Source organism: Monopterus albus, unplaced genomic scaffold, assembly GCF_001952655.1.
Source record: "Monopterus albus unplaced genomic scaffold, M_albus_1.0 scaffold104.1, whole genome shotgun sequence".
Lineage (NCBI taxonomy): Eukaryota > Metazoa > Chordata > Actinopteri > Synbranchiformes > Synbranchidae > Monopterus > Monopterus albus.
The window spans coordinates 136,065-157,117 of NW_018127984.1; the positions used below are offsets into that span (position 1 = coordinate 136,065).

Here is a 21,053-nt window from a genome sequence, read left to right on the forward strand (position 1 = left end):
AGTGAGAAGGACAAGATGAGGTAAAGTTGACTAAGACTAAATAAATATTTAAAGAGGTGTCAGAATAAATAGAAAAATGGAGCTGAAGTAATGGAAGCTAGTCACAGAAGTTCTTGCACTCTCCAGTCATCCCTCATTTATCATTTTTCTTGGCAAAAGAATATTTGCTTCCTTTACTGCCGTCACCTACTATTAGATTTTGTTCTGTACAGACACTTTCTTCCCCAGCTTTTTTTCACTAATGCAAAGACCTACACATATATATCAAAAAAGTCTGTCTGTGAATTAAAGAAGAGGAGAACTAGATGAACTGGGAACTTTCCAGTATAATCACTAAAAGAACATATAGGCCGAGTGAGAGATGGTGAGCGAAAAAAGACTTAAGCTTGTCTATACATATCAGTCACACACACTTATGCATAAATAAACATCATGTGAAGAATCTGAAAGACAATTTTACATCCTAGACTCGAGAGTCAGGGTGACACGCAAACAGCCATGACTCTAAAACTGAACACCCTGTAACATCAAGGTTACAACCACATACACTTGCACTGCTACTAAAACTGTTCTTTGCATTTTTGGTTTATGATCAATTGTTGCAACACGCAAACAGCCATGACACTAAAACTGAACACCCTGTAACATCAAGGTTACAACCACATACACTTGCACTGCTACTAAAACTGTTCTTTGCATTTTTGGTTTATGATCAATTGTTGCAACACGCAAACAGCCATGACACTAAAACTGAACACCCTGTAACATCAAGGTTACAACCACATACACTTGCACTGCTACTAAAACTGTTCTTTGCATTTTTGGTTTATGATCAGTTGTTGCAGTGTGGACTTAAATTTGACACACCGGACATCCTTTGTCTGTAACATGTCAGGTGTGGAAGCACTCAATCTTTTTTTAATCTCTGAGGAGGTGATCATTTTTCAGGGTTTGTTTGTGCGTCAGGCACCCACCCGGTCTCGCCCGTATCTCCTCAGCAGCTTATAGGGCCACACCAGGATGTTCCTCTTGGTCTTTGGCTCCCTTAAGATCAAGATGTCACTCTCAGCCTTCAGCCAGTAGCTGCCTGTCAGCCCACAACGCTCTGAAGCTTCGGTACGCTGAACATTCACCCAGAACTCGTTCACTACGAGGAAAAAACAGGAGAGGTGCTTTTGCATGGCTTCATTTTAAATCTCTTCATTTCAAATGATTTTCTGCAATATTTCCTGGAGATCATTAAAATTATGTACAACGTGATTTTTGTGCCTTTACCTTCCTCTCTGGAGTAGTAGATGAGGTTTTCAGACATCTGCAGGTCCTGGGGGCCTCCATTTAAGTCTGCAGCAGTGTTGCTGCTGCCACTCCCTTGTCCTCCCTGTGGACACAGAGAGACTGCCAGTCAACAAGCAGAGAAACAAAGTATATTAGTAATTTTTTTTTCAACTACATGCAGGAGTTCTTTGGGTTACAAGAATGGAAAGCAAATAAAAATGACATGAGTGCCATAGACTACGAAGCAGACTGAGTCATCCTCCTGGAAACTCACTCTGACTTCCTCTATGCAAATGTGTGCTATTTTGATGGAAGCTATGGCCTGGACACTCCAGGGACATATGGGAACTTTTAGAAAATTGATATGTACATGCAAGTAAACAAAAATAAATAAATAAATCACAATCTAGTAGCAGTTCTTCAGTTTTTTCCACCAAAATAATGTTGTATTTCTTTCATTTAAACAGGCATAAAAACCTCAGAGAGAGCACAGAATTATTTTGTAAAACATAGGAAATTTATACTTCAAATATTCACACATCCACCCATGTCTTGGTCGCTTACTGCAAAGTTATTTCCTACAGCAGACTGTGGCACTGGTACCCCCCTGTTTTGTATGGCATGCACATGTAGAGATACCTGAAATGCAATGTCACACATGGTGTCCATCCACTCCTTGGCAACGCTCTTCTCTGCAGCAAACACGTGCATCTTGTCATTGGTTTCCACACAGAACGCTGCCATGTTTTCTTTGGGACAGTTCTCTGTCAGCGCTGGCAGGATGGAAATGCACTCAGACAAGCGAATGATCTTCTTGTCCAGCTTTCTGGTTTTCTCACTGGACCCAGTTCCCGAGGCTCCACTGCCACCCCCTCCACCCGAAGGCGAGTCGAAGAATTCGAGGCGAGCAATGCCATTCTGGCTGGCAGGGTAGAGGACAAACCAGTTCTTCTTCCATTTCTGATGGGTGGAAATAAAGGAAATGTAAAATTTTAAAGCTGCACTACATTTGTTTATATATTGACACTGCATCAAAAAATGTTCATGGTCCAGAAATGTGTATCTTTTCATGATTTTTAAAAAATGTTTTATCTATTAATACAATGAGCAACGCACACTGTTGTTCCAACTAGAAATTAGTAAACTAGCATTTCACATAAGAAGGCTATTTCGAAATTTAAACAAAACTAAAAGTAGAAAAACCTGTGAGGGAAGGTTGGAAGGGGGTGACAGGAAAGAGGAAGTTACAAAACAGAAACCAAAAAATTATTTTTATTTTTTTCTCCCAACCACATTTGTCCTGTTCATATTTGTCAGGGAAGGGAAATACATTTTGCATGTGGTTTAGTCAGACAGCAATAGGGAAAGGGCTAAATGCAGGGTTCACCACAAATGCTCAAAACTGGATGAATCGATGAGAACGTTAATGTTCGTGGTCCACAGAAGATGTGAGTCAAAACTATATTTCGGGTCTTTCTGTGCCTGAGGATATATGTAGGAGGCATGTGGTGATAACTGCTGCAGTTTGACTCAGATCAATTCCACACACCATTGTTTCCTCCACATTTAATAATGAACAGCAGCAACAGGCAACAGTTACAGTATTAGTCATCACTGCTCAATAGCCCTTTCCCCCATAAATCACAACAAGTACCCATCTGGTCTTTATGACTTCATCAAAATAAATTTAAATATTATTTCTTATTCATATACTTCATACTGTTAAATCTTTAGGATGTGTTCCTGAGTTATTATAGGTGCATTTCCGAAAGTGACATTCACATGCCAACTCTCATGGCAGATAATCTATATTTATAGTGGCAAAAAACTAAATGAACACTTGGGAACGATCTGCATGTATGTATGTAAACATATGGCCATTTTAAAATATGCTCAGATCTTTATCTGTTACCTTCTGAAGAAACGCAATCTCTTTTAATTAATAACACACAAATCATTCAATTGTCCATACTGAATACATCATTGAAACATTCACAGTGTAGGCTCGAAGAAGTAAAAGACTAATGAAACTAAGGCTGAGCTGTTTGGGAACATCACGCCTAGATAGCTGCCATCACGGAGAGGAAAAAGAACCTGGTACCTGCAGGTCTGAACCGCAGGTACCAGAAGTGTTTATTTGACGCTGAGAATTGTTTGTTATTAGCTTAAGCACATTGTGTTTGTCTGTAGATGAAGATCAGCTCACATTTTATGATTTCAAAGGAGTTCACATACTTTTTTCTTGCAACTGTATACATCATTTTAAGGTGGACATTTTCTTTATTTACTAATTATTTGTAGTGTTGAAATAACCACGTGTTGCTTGAGATTTTGCAAATGAAAAAAACGGAGGTGAAATCTTAAACAATACCTACACCATCTTCAGTAAATATCATACTATAACTACAAGGATTACATGTTACAATTAACAAGCCTGTGTTTTATGCCTCTTCCAAGTAATAACTAACACAGCATTCTCTGGATTTGCCATATTTTTGAATGTTAGCCCTGGTCCCTCGCAGGTTACAAATATGACCCAGTCCAAACTAGGTGACTGGGACATTGTTTCTCATTAAGGACAGTGGTGAGGAAGCAACAGCAAACAATGGACTCTTCCTCCACAGAGACATAACCAAAGAACATGACACACAGTGCTGAATAAGACACACAGTGAGTCTTTGTTACTCGGCCGTAACAATGGACATGATGACACACTACGTGATTATGTGCAGCCACTACAGAAAGTAATATACATGTGTTTATGGGAAAAATATGAAACACCTGAACTCAACATTTATTTGGGAAGTCCCTGTCATCCGCTGTGCCTTCTGGATATGTGTGTGTGTGTGTGTGTGTGTGTGTGTGTGTGTGTTTTGCTGCTACACAGGGTGTGTGTGATTTCCCCTGCCTTCAGCCAGCAGTGTGGGAGCTGCAGAGCAGCCAGAGAGCTGAGCTTGTGACAGGAAGGTCAGCTTTTTGAAAAAATCCTTCAACCGGCAGGGGGGACGCTACCACCGCAGCTAAAGGTCATCAAACACTCCCTGATCATTGAGCTTCTCTCCTTCACTGGTCTGAAAATATTTTATAAAAAAAAAAGATCATTTTGAAAGTTAAGATGACCTGAATGCAGCTCGGTGTAACAGCAGCCACAGCCTGTGGCATTTAAGGCCAATCTCACTGTAGATATCTGATGGTTGTTAGTGACACGTCAACGGTTTCTGTGTGAAAAGCCTATTACAAAGATTAAAGTGTGTTGAGAATATATAGGGACTTTAGTGGAAACTAAATAATTAAAAACATTATGTGGAAATAAGACACTAAATATATTTAAAATTTTAAATGCATAAAAATACAGTGCATTCTATAAAAATGTTGGGTAGCACTTTCTATTTAGATATCCACTCCGATAGACTGAACACTGGCTGAACTGTCTGATCGTGTGTCCAGTCCTAAGAGCAAACACTGGCTTTGTAAGGGACAGAGGAACTCTTTTACAAAAGTAAAAGTATCAATATTACAGTATAAAAACACTCTAGTAAGTACAAGTCATACATTCACTGTATGCAGAAAATGGTCCAGTGTTATATTGGCTTAATACTGCTACTGTCTTAATGTGAAAGTAGCATTTTATACTTGTAGACAAACTCCAACAACACATCAGTTCATCACTGTCTTTCATAGCATAGATGCAACAGTCATGTGACTAAATATAAACCATGTTTGCATAATGGGGCAAATATAACTGTAGCTGCAGGGCCTTAATTCTGCACAATCAAATATTTAACCCTCATTTAATAATAAGTAAAACCCAGTTGAGACTTGGCTGCAAAAGCTGTGCTGTAATTGGTAAATGTCGCAGTTTTTCTAAGAGAGAAAATGACAGTAACAGAGCTGTGTGCATTAATGAAAGTCAGCTTGATCAATATCTAACTCACGTTTTCACAACACATGCACATGTGTGTGCGCACAATCCAAACCGTTAAAATGAACTGCCAGAAAGAACAGGAAATGCGTGGGACTGCCATTACCCAGGATTCTGTTTGCTTCCTTCTTCTGCATCCAGGTTCGTCTCAGTGCATGTACACATGTGTATGTGCATATGTTTGCAGTATTGTTTTTAATATCCCCTCAGTGTGTTCTGGACCATCTGCACATGCAGACTCTATTCAGTCAGTACACGCGTGTACTTGTGCAGCATGCATGACCAGATTATGAAAGCAGTAAACCCCTACTTGTGTGTGTGTGTGTGTGTGTGTGTGTGTGTGTGTGTGTGAAACAGCTGCTCCATATAAGGCAACAGTATCAGTCACTGAGTGGAAACTATGCAAAAAGGATCATGACAGAGAGATAGAGAGAAACTTTGTCACTGATGTCCAGCCAGGTCATGAGAACACAATAGCATTAGCTACAATATGATGTGCGTGTGTGTTTCTCACTTTCACTGCCCAAATAATACATGGCCTTATATTGACCTACACAAATGTCCTGCATTTGAACAAACAGTGGTGGCTTTTCTTTCCTGTCATATCATTTTGTATAAAGAACAAAGACAATACTAATTGTGACACTGCCACAGTTGTTTTTCATTGCTTGCTCAGTTTATTCATTTGTTTATGAATTTATATCACATTTTCCTTTTGTACATATTAGGAATGGGACAATATATTGAAATTCAAAATATCGTGATAAAATGTCGTCACAATAAGTATAATTTTGTCTAGTGATATATATCATGTGGTCTCCATACACCAGCGACTTCATATTTTTTGTAAATAAGATATCAAAACATAACATAAGTCAATATATCTGGTTGTTCTTTACATAAACAAACCAGTGCTGGGAAAGAGGAAAAAAGAGGAATAAAGTACAAGTATTGCGCAGCTAGTCATACATTGTTGTTACTGAATTTTTAAAATGTGTTGCGATTGAGTCGAACCGTACACACCATCGTGCATCGAATTGTAGCAAGACAAAGTCATATCATCCCATCCCTAGTACATATGTATTACTGTATCATTTTGAGACATTGGTGTAGACAAAGAAGTTGACTTTTTAGTTTGTATTTCCTGTTTGTTCATTACTAAAAATATACAGTATTTTACAGTGGATTTGTCTTTTTCTTAAAAAGCTAAATCTATATCGATATGACATATGCAGTAGAGACTTAAGCTACCTGTAATCTCAATTGTCAGTACATTGTTACACTACGTATCAATGTGTATTAATGTGTTTGCATGTAGGCTGGTGTACTGGTTCACAGAACTGTCACTGCTCAAACTCAGGATCTAGAGGCTGGTCCCCACAAGGGAATCACTGAATTTTAGGGTGGCAACATGGTTTAAGGTTAGGTTAAGTGTTAAGGGTCAGGGCTAGGACTAGGCATGTAGTGGTTATGGTTAAAGTTAGGTTAAGGTTACAGGAAATTAATGTAAGCCCTCACAAGGAATGAAAACATAGCATGTATGTGTGCGTGTGTGTATTTAAGAGAGTGTAGTTATGCTTGTGTATTGACGCTTGTCTGTTCTCATTAATGCGTGTTAAATGGTGTACATGGCTTTGACTACAAGCGACCCTAACCTCAGTCCTCTGCTGTGTGTGTGTGTACACAAACATGTCAGGACAGCAGCCATAGAGAAACTAAGCAGAGAAAAAAATACCTGAACCAGTTTAGGCTGAAATCTGAATCAAATAATCTTGCAAAAATGAGGCGACAGTGAACTACAGTAATATGGTTACCTGCTGACACTTCTCCAAAGAAATCCACTAAGCTGAAGATCGTTAGCTTATTATTACTGAAACATGATGAGTTAAGGAAAAATACATCACATTTTCATATATTCAAAGTACTGCTGTGCACATATGGTGTATCCTGGGCCAAATGGCTCCATGTGGAGCAGACAGTCCCTCCAGGAGAGATATGTATGTCCATACATAGGTCAGCTTGAGCAACCTAAGTTACAGCATACTTACAACAACAGTATATTATACAGCGCCAACATAATACGAGCTTAAGACTTTTTAAATTTAAAAGTAGGGATGTTATTCCTTCCAGAAGCATTTTTTGTAACATTTCTTGAATTTCTCTTTTCATCCCAATGGCAATGAATACATTAAATGCATTGACAACGTAAAGAAAAACAGCCATCATCTGTGGCAGCAGCTGCACTTAAACACTTGACCAATAATTGTACTCGTACCAAGCAAAACCACTGGATGGCCTGCCTGCCTATCAACCTACTTCCTACTTCCTACTTGCACACATGAAAGGGTTCCAAATCAAGCTTCCTCTTGCTGGTTTTTCCAGGAACACCAACCCAACCTTTAATTTCCATGGCATTTTAAAATATTTCAGTTGCATAATGTGGTCAATGACATCTGTTACATTCAAGTACAGCTGCAAATAAGTTAATTTGATTCGACTCATTTCCCTCACTCATCATTTTCTTGTTAAAATATTTCAAAATAGCCAAAACCCAAGGTTATTCAGTTTAGAGGGATAAAACAACAACAAATATTAATATCTCACAAGCAGGAACTACTGAAATTTTACCTTAAAAAAGGCTTAAATGAATGACCAATTATCAGATTTAGTGCCAATTAATTTCCTGCTTATCAACTAATTGATTTTCCTAATCATTTCAGTTCTGCATGCAAGTAAAAGCCAGGGAAAGTTGTGCTCAGTGACCAAAACCTGATCTGGTAATAACACGATACAAAAATCTTCTCCTCTTTATCTTATACTATAATGCAGCCTAATTACAACAAAAAAGATTTGTCTGCAGATTCATGTGCATATGACCACTGTGTGTAAATAAGGGCATGTAACAGAGGAAATCGGAATACCGTGACAAAGCATTTTCATCAGCAGGGTAAACGAATGCAGTCATCTCTGAGGTACCAGGTCAAAGTCACAGTGACATAGTTAATGTCCACACAGCTACAGGCTTGTGTGAAGATATCACTTATTATTAATATAATTAGGAGGAGATGACATTTATTAGGAAGGAAGTAATATGCAGTGTTATGTTTATATGACCTCACTGACTCACATGAGAGGAAAAGTCAACACTACAACTGAAAATAACTGATGTGACTGAATGTGAACTTTTTATTGGATTTACACAAGCTATTACAGTCACTGTGAGTAAGAGCTCAGATCATTGTTTCTTAACCACTGCTTTCCATTGGCATCACCACATTGTATAGTCACACTACTGTATTCGTTCTGATAAAACACCTAGAATTACTATGTCAAGTTTACTTCTTCATAGAGTTCTTCCTAGCACAGATGATCTATTTCTGAGAAATATGACTTATTGTCTGAGGTTCTGCCTGATTTGAATAAATGTAGAGGAAAGAAGAGCCAACACTGCTAGTCCCTAAGGTAATTATTACTGTAGCGGTCTTAATGGGGGTACATGTATCTTCAGTAGCACATCTGCAGCCCTTTCTGGTAGTGACAGAACAGCTCCCAGTATCAACATCAGAATCAACACTTTTTGTAGCTCTAGGGTTTAGGTAAACTACAAACCGCTGGCACAAGCATCTTGGATCTGAATGTGTGTGGCAGGCAAGCAGAGGCATGTACACATGGATGTCTTCCCACTAAATTGTGCACACAATCGGCTGTTTCTGCTACACGTCTCAACCTCAAGATGGCATCAAATAACTAATGTAACAGCAGTAGTTACAACAGCAGAACAGGTAGCCTTATTTCATCATTTGCCATTCCTCATACGTCATTTCATCATGCACAATACTTTGCTATTTCTCTAGCAAATATGGGAAATGAACCATTTTCATTTTATAAGTTGATTACACCTGTTAAGCCAAGCAGAAGAAGTTTCTTACCAATAAAATACTTTAAACTATAGTTTTTAGATTTTTAACTTTACAATGGGTCAATTTGACCTGTAACATAACAGGAGGGTTCAATTGTTGTCAGTTGGTTCTTATGTCATCAACTCATCCTGTGCTTCCAAACTGGGCAGGAGCAGAGAAGATGAAAAAACTTTTTTGCAGCGTCCCAATGGGGCATAACAGGAAAAGTTAAATGACTTGATAATGAAAATTTAACTGACTATGCATTCCAGCATGAATAGAGACGGTGTAATAAATGAATGAATGGACTGTAGCTAACAAAGTCTTACACTCGGTGTATAAACTCAGCCTGTGAAACACAGATGCATCTTGATGGTTTACATCCTGCTATATAAAGCACATGATGGCCACATATTATAAAGCAGCAGCCAGAAACTGAAACCTAGGTCGGACATTGCCACTGCACTCTTGGAGTCATATTTTCCAATCATGCACGTGGGAATGAACATACGGTACATGAGTGTATACGTATGTGACAGTGCTAACAATTGCATAATTCATCATACAAACTCCACACCAGTTTCAACACTGTCAGATCAGCCAGCGTGCAGCTTCCTGTTCTGCTCTTTTCACCTCTGGTGCTTAGTGCTTTTTTTTTTAGCCACTTCTGTGACCTCTTTTCTTTTGTGCAAAGATAATGTTTTGAAAATGTGAAGGTTTAGTTTGTTCATTTACTATTGTAAACACTTTATAAAAGGCACTGAGGCTGTGTTTTGGGAATATGAATATCCTTTGTGGAGCAGTGATTTCAGGGCAGAAAACAGCCAGAATGTTTTGCTGGTCCATGTCATATGACCAGAGAGAGACATAGAGAGAGACAAAGACCCTCTTTACAAATCTGAGAGAGTAAATGACTTCATATCCAGCGGTGCACCCAGACCAAAGGCAAGGTTGCATGGAGGCCAAAGACTGAAACAAACACACACAGAGGTGTTATCTCTTTGCATGCCTCACCAGAGTGAGGTGATACAAAGGCTGTGTGTTAACAGAGTGGGCAATGCTGTGAACAGCTGTATATGCTGCGAAGACTAAGTGGAAACTTGTCAGCCACCTTCATGAAAATTATATGTTTCTTCAGTGTCAACTTTCCAGCTCTGTCAATCTTTGCTGTTCTGGTTTTGCAGACCTATGTGCTGTGTTTGTTGTGGAACATCAAACCTCAATGGTGATTTTTTTAAAAATTACAGCTTTCATCATACGGCTCGGTTAGCTACTGTGATGACGTCAGGAGGTCACACACACAACCAAGAGCAACTCTCAGACCTATCCCCTCAGTCTCCCTGATCGAATGTAAAGAACTTTACTTAGTTCATCCACTTTGGTTTCATGTATTTCCACATTTGCTGAAGGTTACTACAGTGATCCAGGGTTTTACAAGCCTGTAAAAACTGTCATGCACACCTGCTTGCAGACACAGAGCCACACAGCAGGTTTACTCCAAACCACCACATCAAAACAAGGCCAGAGCAGTCAAACCATGATAACTTCCCCTTTCTGCACCTAAAGTAGCAAGTCTGTCAGTGAAGACACCACAGTGACTGGTCTGTAATCGCACCAGTAAATGCTCTATTTGCCATGATAAATGCTCCATTCCAGTTTGTGAGTAATATATTAGTGGAGAATGGATAAGTAATTTCATAAAATACAAACATGAGGATTTGTAGAGCCTGCAACTTTACCTAAACTGACATTAACGGGCTTTATTTTTCTCAGTTGGTAGGATGCTTTACCATACCTCTAGGGCCTAATGTTCCTAACAATAGTCTACTTTTTCACATTTTTGTCACCATTACATCACTATTTCATTTTTATATAAACTTCTAAACTGTTTGCGATGTACATCAGTAATATTAAAGTGGCATCTTCTCACTTCCTTTAACGTTTTTCTATGAATTAGGATATATTACAGAGACTTGTGAGTCTGAAAAGGATTTCACTTTAAGGATTTAAGTAAGATCTCCTAGTTTATTACTGGTTTTTAATATTCATGTTAGAATGACATGCCAGAGGCTAATTTTAATGTTGTAAATCATTTTTAAATCATTCTCAGAATATTTATGAAGCTTCACCAGCTGCAGTTTTTTCTCTTTCGCTTAGGTCATTTCTCTCAACGCCACAACCATACCAGCAAAATAACAGCTTTTTCTTCTACTTGCCTTTCCAAACTTCTGATGCTGCACATAAAGTTGTCCCTCCTTAATATGGGTGTCCATGCCCACAAATGTTCCAGGGTCCTCCTTCCTCCCGAAAGGCAAAGTCTGACTTGAATTTGATAGAAGAAAATCACTTTTGTGGGGTTTATTTTAACCCCTGACAACTTTCCCCTTCTCTCACAACCCCTCCCCGGTGGTTAAAACGTGTTTCTCACAACGATGGCGGACAGTTAATGGTGTCATTGTGGAAATGTAAAAGGTCCAAACAGCTGCTGATCTGTTATCCACAACGTTAAATAATGTCTAAATGTTATCGGTGGGTCGGCTTTCTGTCTCCTCCTGTAGCGTTAGACCATGGAAAGACACATTTAACACATGGCATGAAACGTCTGGCCAGAGCTTTCACAATAAAAGTCTAATTATCACTCCTAACACACTTTGTTTCATGCTAAGGATTGGACTGTTATGAACACGGGACAAAGGCTATAAACTAGATGTTTGTGGAAACGTTTTTCAAGAAGTTCATACTGTTTCTGGGCTTTACGGAGTTATCTGGTGAAAAGAAATCATACTAACAAAGGAAATGAACTAAGTTGATCAAATTCGGGGAGTCTTTCATTTTATTTTGAAATCTAGATTAAGTGACATCCGCTGTAGCGGTAACTGTGTGGCACTTGACGCAGCTCTCTCTCCGCAGGAGGAGTGAGCAACGCATTGTGCGTGCACCGAGCCGCTCCTCTCCTTCCTCCCTCCCACCTCCTCTCTCGCCTATGTAACTTCTCTATCGGTTTCAGTTCCGAGACGCGCACTTTCTAAATTAAAATTAAACATAGTATCAATACAAACCACATGCAAACCTGCTATTATTTTTAACAAATGTAAGTACTAGCAGGTTTATAATGTTCTCAAAGTTAGTACTTAAATATGAGCTGCTTTAACTGCAGAAACATTACAGGGCTTTAGTTGCCAAGGAATCGCAGTTATTTTATAACAAGCCGATGTTGGCAAGAGACGCTGCCTGGCTGCCTGGTCCCCACATTAATGTGTTGCAGATGCCTCCTACTGGCTCACTGTGTAACTCAGACTTCCTGTTTTCAGCCCTCAACTCAATGGTGCTAAATCTTTGTCAGTATTATTCTTGACCCTGACTATGGATTCTTAGTCCATGAATCACAACACAAAATCGGGTTTTAATTGGCCAAGGTTCCTTCACAAGACTAGAAAGGTCTGTTCTTGTTGTTTTTGTCACATAGGCCATTTCAAAAATCTACAGCGGTGGAAACTGGACAGGAACTAGAGATGCTTATGTGCTGTAGCCTACATAAATACATTTTTAAATTAGTTTCTTGTACTCTCTCTTGTGAAGCCTTTCTTTTTGTACTCCACTATATTTTAAATGGAAATGCACTTTTTTCAATTTATTTGACGCCAAGTTGCAAGTTACGTTTAATTTTTAACAAAGAAAAACACACGCAAAGCTAATTAAATACAACACATTGAAGATTAACCCTGTCCAAACCGTTTTGGTTTGTAAACCCTTACACTGGTACATCATTATTAACAGTTCATTATCTTTGTGACCTATAAGAAGTCACAAGAGACATTTTTATATAATTATGATATTGGCATAATGTGTATGCAGGCCTAAGATGTATTTCTTTAATTTTGGGTTTATCTTGCCCTTTGGTCCGCACAGTTAGACACAAACAAAACACTACTACCATCTAGTGGTTATTAAGCAGCATTGCAGGGCGGAGTTGAGATCCTGCTCTCGCGATATCTGTTTAGCTGACTTGAAAACAGGAAAAGAGACATGTCGGTGTTCGGCGGAGTAGAAGGGTGAGATTGTGTTAAATTATACAATAAAACGTAATACATATTTATTTTTATGAATTATAAGTTGAAACGAATGTGTATTGCACGATTTTATATTGACTTTTTCGGTTGCTATCTAGAAATGTAGCATATTGTATTATATATACTGAAAGAGTAGACACTAGGTTTTTTGTGGCTGGCTTGTAGTCACTTCTGGTTTCTCACTGTCAGTTTTAATTCATGTAATATGAATGTATATGTGAAAAACTGGAAAAAGTGGAGCTTTTTGCAACTCAGAACATAATGTATTTGTGTGCTTACTGTCTCACCTGTAAGTTTATACATGACATATTTTTAATTAGTTGCACCTTTTTGCACTGGTGACTGTATGATGCACTGCTGTCTCTGTCATGACCTGTATCCCTCTGTCTCCAGTGGGGGGACCCACTCCAAAGCAGTGTTGTTGGCAGCAGATGGAAACATATTGGCAGAGACAGCGGGACCATCCACCAACCACTGGGTGAGTAAATTAGAAATGGAGCAAGACTGGGTTGGTTAAGAGGAGAAATGCAGGACTTAAATGATGAAAAGCATGGCGTAACAAATGGCTGGAGGATTCATAGTTACTTTATATGTTTACTGAATGCATAAAACACTGTATATGATGCAATTTTTAACCTTTTAATGATCGAAACACATGCTAGTAAAAATGGTTGTATAAAGAATTTTTGCGTGTGTGTGTATGTGTACAGTTGGTTGGGGTGGATAAATGTATTGAAACCATCAACGACATGGTCCAGAGAGCCAAGGTGGAGGCAGGACTGGATCCAAACACACCACTGTGCTCACTGGTCAGTCAAACCTGTGTCACATAAAGGATGTACACTTATACTGAGTTCAGATTTGTGAGGAAGTAGATTTTAAGCACAGATTTTCTTCATGTGTGTATGCGTGTGCATGCGCAGGGCATGTCTCTGAGTGGAGGGGATCAGAAAGAGGGCATTGACAAACTGATCTCTCAGCTGAAGGAACGGTTCCCCACTCTCAGTCAGCACTACTTCATCACCACTGACGCCATTGGTGCCATGGCAACTGCTAGTGATCATGGTAACCTGCCATTTTCTGTTGTGTCACTGTATCGAGATGAGTCCACAGCACAACTTATCTACTAAACGTTGTTGAAGACATACTTGTTTAGGAAGTGAGCTGCATTTACATTCAGTTTTACAATTAATCTCTTACATGTATTGTCACAGTTTAAGTGCAGCTGCATTTGTACTTTACATTGAGATAATGCAATGTAAAATTAAAATATGACCACAAAATATAGCAGGGCGAGGCTCAATACTTTACCCTCTTGTGGTTGTATAAGAGTGATGTCATTTCCAAACTATATGGCTTAATGAGATCTAAACAGTAACACGACAGCTCAGCTTAAACCGTCTCTGTTTTCTATGCAGGAGGTATAGTCTTGATATCAGGGACTGGCTCTAACTGCAAGTTAGTCAATCCCGATGGCTCACAGGTCGGCTGTGGAGGCTGGGGTCACATGATGGGTGATGAAGGATCAGGTAAACATCACAATATACATGAATAAGGTAGCTTTATGGATGGGGCCATGGATATGGACTCTTTAGATATCTTTCTCTCTCTCTCTCTTTCTCTCTCTCAGCATTCTGGATTGCTCATTTAGCTGTGAAGACAGTGGTCGATGCCAAAGACAACCTGGTCACTCCTCCTCATGACATTACATATGTCAGAAAAGCCATGGAGGATTACTTCCAGGTAAGACTCCAATAACAGTCACTAAATCAGTCACTTTCTATCTCTTAGCAAAAATGTATTCATCAAGGAGGAAAGTGCTGAAGAAATCACACGTGTAAGTCTTTATGCTGACATTGTGTTTTGTTTAGTAAATTAAGCATGTTGTAAAATACCAAATGAATTTATCTTAGGTGTCAGATCTGATGGGCATGCTGCCACACCTCTACAGAGACTTCCAGAAGTCGCATTTTGCTGGTTTCTGCAAAAAGCTGGCTGAAGGTAGGCAGCACATCACTTCCTGCATAGTATTGTTAAGGCAAAGTAAAAGATGACTAAGTAAGGTAAAGAGAAAAGTTTGAGTGTGCATGTTTTCCAGGTGCAGAGGCAGGGGATGTCCTCTGTCAGTATGTGTTCACTCAGGCTGGGAGAATCCTGGCAAAACATGTAGAGGCAGTCTTACCTGCAGCACAGGAGGTAACACACACAGACAATCTTGCTATCAACATGAATAACATGAATTTCCTCTAAACTCTCCCTCTTTCTCTCTTGATAGCCTCTACTGAGCGGTGACCACAGCTTGCCCATCCTGTGTGTGGGCTCAGTGTGGAAGAGCTGGGAGCTGCTGAAGCCAGGTCGGTGTCTTCGAATCTAGAAAATAAAGTCCTCAACTTTCATCATTTTCACACTGAAAGAACAGGAGGTGAAGCAGCAGAAGGTTGTGTTAAATCACTCTCCTCCCTTTGTTCCTATGTCTCTCTGTGTCTGGGCAGGGTTCACTGAAATCCTGGATAAAGTAGCATCATCCGATAAGTTCAAGGGTTGTTTCCATGGCTACAGCCTCCTGATTTTGAAGCATTCGTCAGCCCTCGGAGGCGCCAGTCTTGGGGCTCAGAGTTTAGGAACCACAGTAGCTTTGAATTACACTGCCAATGCCAGCATCTTCTACCAGCACACCTTCAACAGCAGCCAGTAAGAATAAAGCAGAGGAAAATGTACTGGCCAGTTTATAATTATTAGCGTAATTGGAAATAACACTTACCATAACAATAATGATTGTGTAATTATGATAAAAGACCTGATTTGCTCTCTGTACAAGATGCAATGATTGTGGCTGAAAACATTTCGGATCTTGGTTTTAACGGCTGCATGGCTGCTATTCTGACAGTGGAATAGGTTTGATTGACATTGTGCCGTCAATCTTTGCACTTTTGAACACTTGTTTACATTTGACATTTCTAATAAGAAAACTGTTGACAAGACTCATTCAGATTTGTAGAATCTGTCACTTTTTGGTCTTAAGTTTTTAAATTGTACCTAAATACTCACTGATTATATGTTATTCTGTTATTATAGACAGAGAAATGATGCCAGTTAAAATAAATCCACACTTGATCCATTCCTTTACAGGCGTCCTGCACCTTTGTTTATTTACTGGTAGATGGTGCTGTTCCACTACCTGCACACTGGTGAGAGACACATCAGTGTCTTCCTTTCTTCTATGGTAATGTCAAAAACAAACATTGTGCAGTTTTGAAATATAATATTTATATATTATGTTTTGAATAAAGGCAATGCATCACTGTGAACTAGCCAGTGTATAGTTTGCCTTGGTTGTAAGAAGAGTCAGTTTATTGTTTGTTTGTGAAAGTGCTGCCCCATGTTGCTCCATAGACTGTCTACTGATGTACAGCCTGTCTGTGTGCATGTGCAGTACTTAGCACATGAAATATAGCAGACGTAATGGGACAGAAAGGCAGAAGAAATAACACTGCGAGTGCTTCCCCGGTGAAGAGAACAAATACAATTTAAAAAAAATACCACTGGCTCCTCTGCTCAGCTCCGTTTCACTGCTGTGAGGGTGCACTGAGATTAATCTGCCAAAGAGACATCAGAAAACCAGCAGATGATTCCCTCAAAACACCTGAAGGTAAAGACTTTGACATTTATGGAACTTGATTTTTCTTCTGGTAATTTTATACATTTTTAAGTAATGTTTGCCACTTGTTTTTTTTTTATTGTCTCAGCATGTTTTGAATTGGAAAACAAGACCACACATTTCTCCCACTGTTACAGCTACTATTACACACAGTTCCTCTCATTTTTCTCTCATACAATAAGTATGCAGCTTCTAGACAAACATGCCACAATCTACAATCCACGTCAACGCAACAGTCAGCATGACTCTACAAATCTCAGCTCATGTATACCAACTTCTCTCTTGATTCACTGTTTTTTAGATAAAAAAAATCTTAGAATACATCTAAATTCTGGTTTTGTCAAATGACTTTTAAACAACTACTTTGCTGTAAATTAAGTTTAGGTTGTAGGCTATTTTATTTCAAAAAAGAACATTTGTCCAATGTTACCGTTATGTCCACAGATTAGTGAATCGGTTCATTTTATTTTAAACTATACTTCACTGCCCTTTTCACAGCAGCCACTTTGACTTGTCACAGCAGGAAAGGTACAGGTGAAACAAATTTTGTTAATGATGGCTGCAGTTGCCTCAAGTGCCCAATTTCAGTTGCCTGTGCTTTTCCTGTTATGACCTGGCAAAATGTCCGCTGTAGAATGCAGACCACTGTTTCCTACTATAAATTAACAACCCAGTTTTACCTCAGCCCTGTTTTCAGTCTCCAACTCCTGCTGGGATCAATATAAGGCAGTTTACTGTAGCTGCTAAAGTTTCTAGCTTTGTGTGGCTGTGGTTTGTGCTAGACAGCCTGCGTAAAGTCAACTTTTGTAGCCTTTCCCCTAAAATAGCTGCCTGCTGCAGTCTAAAATGATGCTGAGAGCAAAAAATAAAATAAAAAATTGGAAGCTGTGAAACTAAAACAATGTCCTGGAAAGATGCTGAAACTTTGTGAATACAAAGAGAAGTGCAGTTACTTGTAACATAGTATCTTCACAGTGTGATGTTCCACTGTTTGCCAAAAAGCTGAGCCTAAACAAACCTTTGCTCCTGATAGTGTAGGGTGTGAATCCTGCCCTTGGGCTGTAGTATCTCATAGATCTGATCACCATTTCACACATGCATGAACTGTTAGGTAACTTTGTCACAGAACCTGTTTTCCTCCCTATTCAGACATCAGGGCAAATGCCTTGGGGGAGATTCATCACAACATATAGTTGTGACTTTAGACCCTTCACTGAATGCCATCTACAGGCCAACCAGCTGAAGCCCAGAGATGAAGCTAAAGCAGCTGCTGCACATATCAACCCACCACAGGTAGGATAGATTAATGGTTGGATAGATAGAAAGGGAGAAGAACAGATTGTTTCACTGACATTGTGTTCCTGGCCTTGTTTATTGTATTGTTTTCATAGGCCAAACAAGAAGTCTCACCTGTGTTTAATCAATACTTCTACAAGACAACCAACAGCGTCTATGGCTCAACTACCTGTCCACAGGTGGACTTTAACAACACGCACTCAAACCTGCACCTGTATTGTGACCTAGGCTTCCAGCACCATAAATCCTCATCATCTCTGTACTCTCCCTTTCTCAGCCTGCCTCTTGTTACCCTTTGCCTGCATCCCTGTCTCCTGGCATCCTCGCTCCGTGCATTTCTGCTCCAACAGAGAGCAGGACACAGGAAGTGAGAATGGTCAAGGAGACTGGGCATTTACTTGGTGGGGGAGAGGAATGTCAGCGGTCCTGTGTTTGTGTTGGAAATGGTAAGGGGTTCTTTCTGTCTTTATCAAATGCACACATACCTAAGCTAGCAGGTGTAGACCCACTCAATCTGTTTCTCCTCTATTGACAGCAGAGGTGCTTAAGCAGATGGAGGCAAAAGATGAACCACAGCAGAAGACTGATGTTCTCTATGAGAAGGGTTAGACTGCCGCTTTTACTTCAGGAGTGTTTAAGTCAACTCTTGATATATGTGCATGTAACAGTGAGAAAACCTGAATTGCATTGTGGCGTCTAAAATCCAGCACATACATCATCATCATCATCATCGCTGTTTAAGATGCCATATTTTTAGTCTACATTGTTCCTAGAGCCTTCAAATTGTGTGTTACCTAACAAAGGGGAGAAACACGTGATATTTTCATTTCATTTCATCTGTTTGTGCACTTTTAGGTGTGATTGTGTTGTCATCCCACAATGGCCCAGCATGCTGTGAAGATTTTCTCAGTTCTTTGTGCAGAGAAGCAGGGCTGTCGCACCTGCCGAACTTTCCAGTTGCCCCCAGTCCCGTCATCATAAACAAAGGTAGAACAACTGTCTCTCACTCTCACACAATCACACTTGTTCCTCGACACATAAACCCTAGATCCCCTAAATTAATCTTTAGGATGTAATTAAAATACTTTAACCTTTGTGAGACTAACCCCAATCTATAATCAATTTTGAAATTGCAAGAAGGAACCGTTTTTCTTCTTCACTCATTAAAAAAAAAATTCAATTCTTCAAGATTAAACAATGACAAAATAGGTAGACGTCTGACAATAGAAAGGGGAAAAGGAGGGCAGTTATCACAATAAATGTTTGTGTTACCAGAAGTATAAATTACACTGGTACCTGTTCCACTTGCTTACACCACTAAGTGTCAGTATACATTACCAGTCAAAAGCTTGGATGCACAAAGTAAACTATACTTTGTAAAGTGCAGTATTTGAATAAATGAGCATTGCTACTTCTAATTTATGGTTAGATGCTGAATATTGGGATAACCTGAGGGGCTCAAGACCAGCTGGTCTGGCAAACGGCTCCTTCCTCCAGCCTACTTCAAGGCAGTGCATTTGGTAAGCCTTCTTACCATTAGCACTTTTTAAACTTTTTTTTTTTTTTTTTTACATATCCCTCCTGTACACTTTGTATTATTTTCTGTTTCTCTTGCTCTCAGCTGTGCATGGGACACTGAGCACCCATGTAGTTGTTGCTTTGGGATGCCAACGTTCCCTCCTCCCATTCCTTGGGGCAGTGCCGTAGCTTTGGCCAACGTACCTCCAACTGTCTACCACCCAGCGTCCAGCAGGAAGCAACTGCTGACAGAGTACCAAACCAGCTACACTACTGAGGTAAAGAGAGGTTAGAGATGTCCGCTGGCCCCGTGTGTCCCATCCACTGCTCTGTTTGTCCTTTATTATCTTGTGTCTCATCCTAGTGGCCCCAGTCTAGGAACCGGCTGAGTGACTTTCACCATCATCACCCTCGTTGTCACTGGAATCCTCATTCTTCACTCTGAATATCACCTTTTGTTTCAATACACAGCAGATGTTATAAAACCATTGTTGGTATTTTATGTCAAACATGACAACCCACCAACATGCTGCATGTCATTAAGTGTTAAAAGGCGCTGCTTCTTTGTCCAACCATCTGTGCTGCTCAGGCACCAAGGGTATCCACATGCACGAACAGAGACCATACTAGATTGGAAAGAGATTTAAATGAACATCCAACACTGCAGATTCTTTTGCTTAAATGATTTGCATAAAAAAAAACTATTCCAGTATTACCAGCAAAATGTACTGACAGCATCAAAGGTAAAAGTACTCATGCAGAATCATGCCCTTCTATTTTGGCACAATGACAAGTCAGAATTGTTTTGTCGCATGATGCCGACTAGCTCCCCCCAAAAACATTATTTCCTATAATGATATTCAGTCTTACTGTCCAGTGTCCTACTGTCCTGTCCCAAAAGCCATATAGTTAGTAAATACAGCCAAATACACAGACCTATAGTTACCAGTAAAGCCAAAGAAACTAAAATGCTTAATAGTATCAGAATATCAATTATTAAAACATTTTATGTGAGGTGTTAACCATCACTGGAGGCCTCAATCCACAGGTTTGTCAACTTTGCTGTAAATATGAGAACACATGGGTCAACCTAACCTTTAACATTTTTATAAATAGTTTACCTGCAAGTTTCTTTACAGTAAGTCTATTTTTAATTTGAAATCATTTAACAGACTTTTCATTGCAAGTTTTAATCACTGATGTGCTCTTTGTGTTTAGCTCAAAGTTATACTTGAGGCTTTAGCTCTGCAGACTCTTCAGTCTCATCATACAGTTCCAGTATTTAGAAACGTGTCCTCTGCCTTTGTACAAGTAATGGAGCCATCTGCTGCTCACTAAGTGGCAAGGATCTGTGGAGCTCATTTCACAGTTGAGATCCATTCTCAACACTTATGAACATTTCTGCATGGGACATA

The 21,053-nt window shown here is 39.5% G+C and overlaps 3 protein-coding genes across 4 annotated transcripts in view; 2 read left to right on the forward strand and 1 right to left on the reverse strand.

Annotated features, from left to right (window-relative positions):
- dok1b (docking protein 1b) overlaps positions 1–11,731 on the reverse strand; it is a 14,095-nt gene extending 2,364 nt beyond the window's left edge. The window contains exons 1-4 of the mRNA XM_020610153.1: positions 11,313–11,731; positions 1,915–2,235; positions 1,276–1,378; positions 969–1,147 (exon numbers count right to left, since the gene is read on the reverse strand). Of these exons, the coding sequence (XP_020465809.1) occupies positions 969–1,147; positions 1,276–1,378; positions 1,915–2,235; positions 11,313–11,369 (660 nt within the window). The 5' untranslated portion in view covers positions 11,370–11,731. The remainder of the gene's footprint in view (positions 1–968; positions 1,148–1,275; positions 1,379–1,914; positions 2,236–11,312) is intronic.
- A 1,331-nt stretch (positions 11,732–13,062) lies between these two features.
- Positions 13,063–16,431, forward strand: nagk (N-acetylglucosamine kinase). Its single transcript, XM_020610132.1, has 11 exons — positions 13,063–13,148; positions 13,560–13,644; positions 13,877–13,975; positions 14,090–14,231; positions 14,585–14,695; positions 14,797–14,909; positions 15,080–15,167; positions 15,265–15,362; positions 15,442–15,520; positions 15,659–15,857; positions 16,296–16,431. Exons 1-11 carry the CDS (start codon positions 13,123–13,125, stop codon positions 16,324–16,326), a joined length of 1,071 nt encoding a protein of 356 aa, XP_020465788.1. The 5' UTR covers positions 13,063–13,122; the 3' UTR covers positions 16,327–16,431.
- Positions 16,432–16,471: 40 nt separating this feature from the next.
- LOC109965805 (uncharacterized) lies at positions 16,472–20,286 on the forward strand. 2 transcript variants are annotated; one of them, XM_020610134.1, is made up of 9 exons: positions 16,472–16,815; positions 17,974–18,117; positions 18,216–18,299; positions 18,398–18,566; positions 18,659–18,724; positions 18,976–19,107; positions 19,550–19,640; positions 19,742–19,916; positions 20,003–20,286. In XM_020610134.1, the coding sequence occupies exons 1-9, from the start codon at positions 16,792–16,794 to the stop codon at positions 20,081–20,083; spliced, it is 966 nt and encodes a 321-aa protein (XP_020465790.1). In that variant the 5' UTR covers positions 16,472–16,791; the 3' UTR covers positions 20,084–20,286. The 2 variants fall into 2 exon arrangements, with proteins under 2 accessions (XP_020465790.1, XP_020465789.1); XM_020610133.1 differs by having other exon boundaries at positions 18,656–18,724; positions 20,003–20,285.
- The last annotated feature ends 767 nt before the right edge of the window (positions 20,287–21,053 follow it).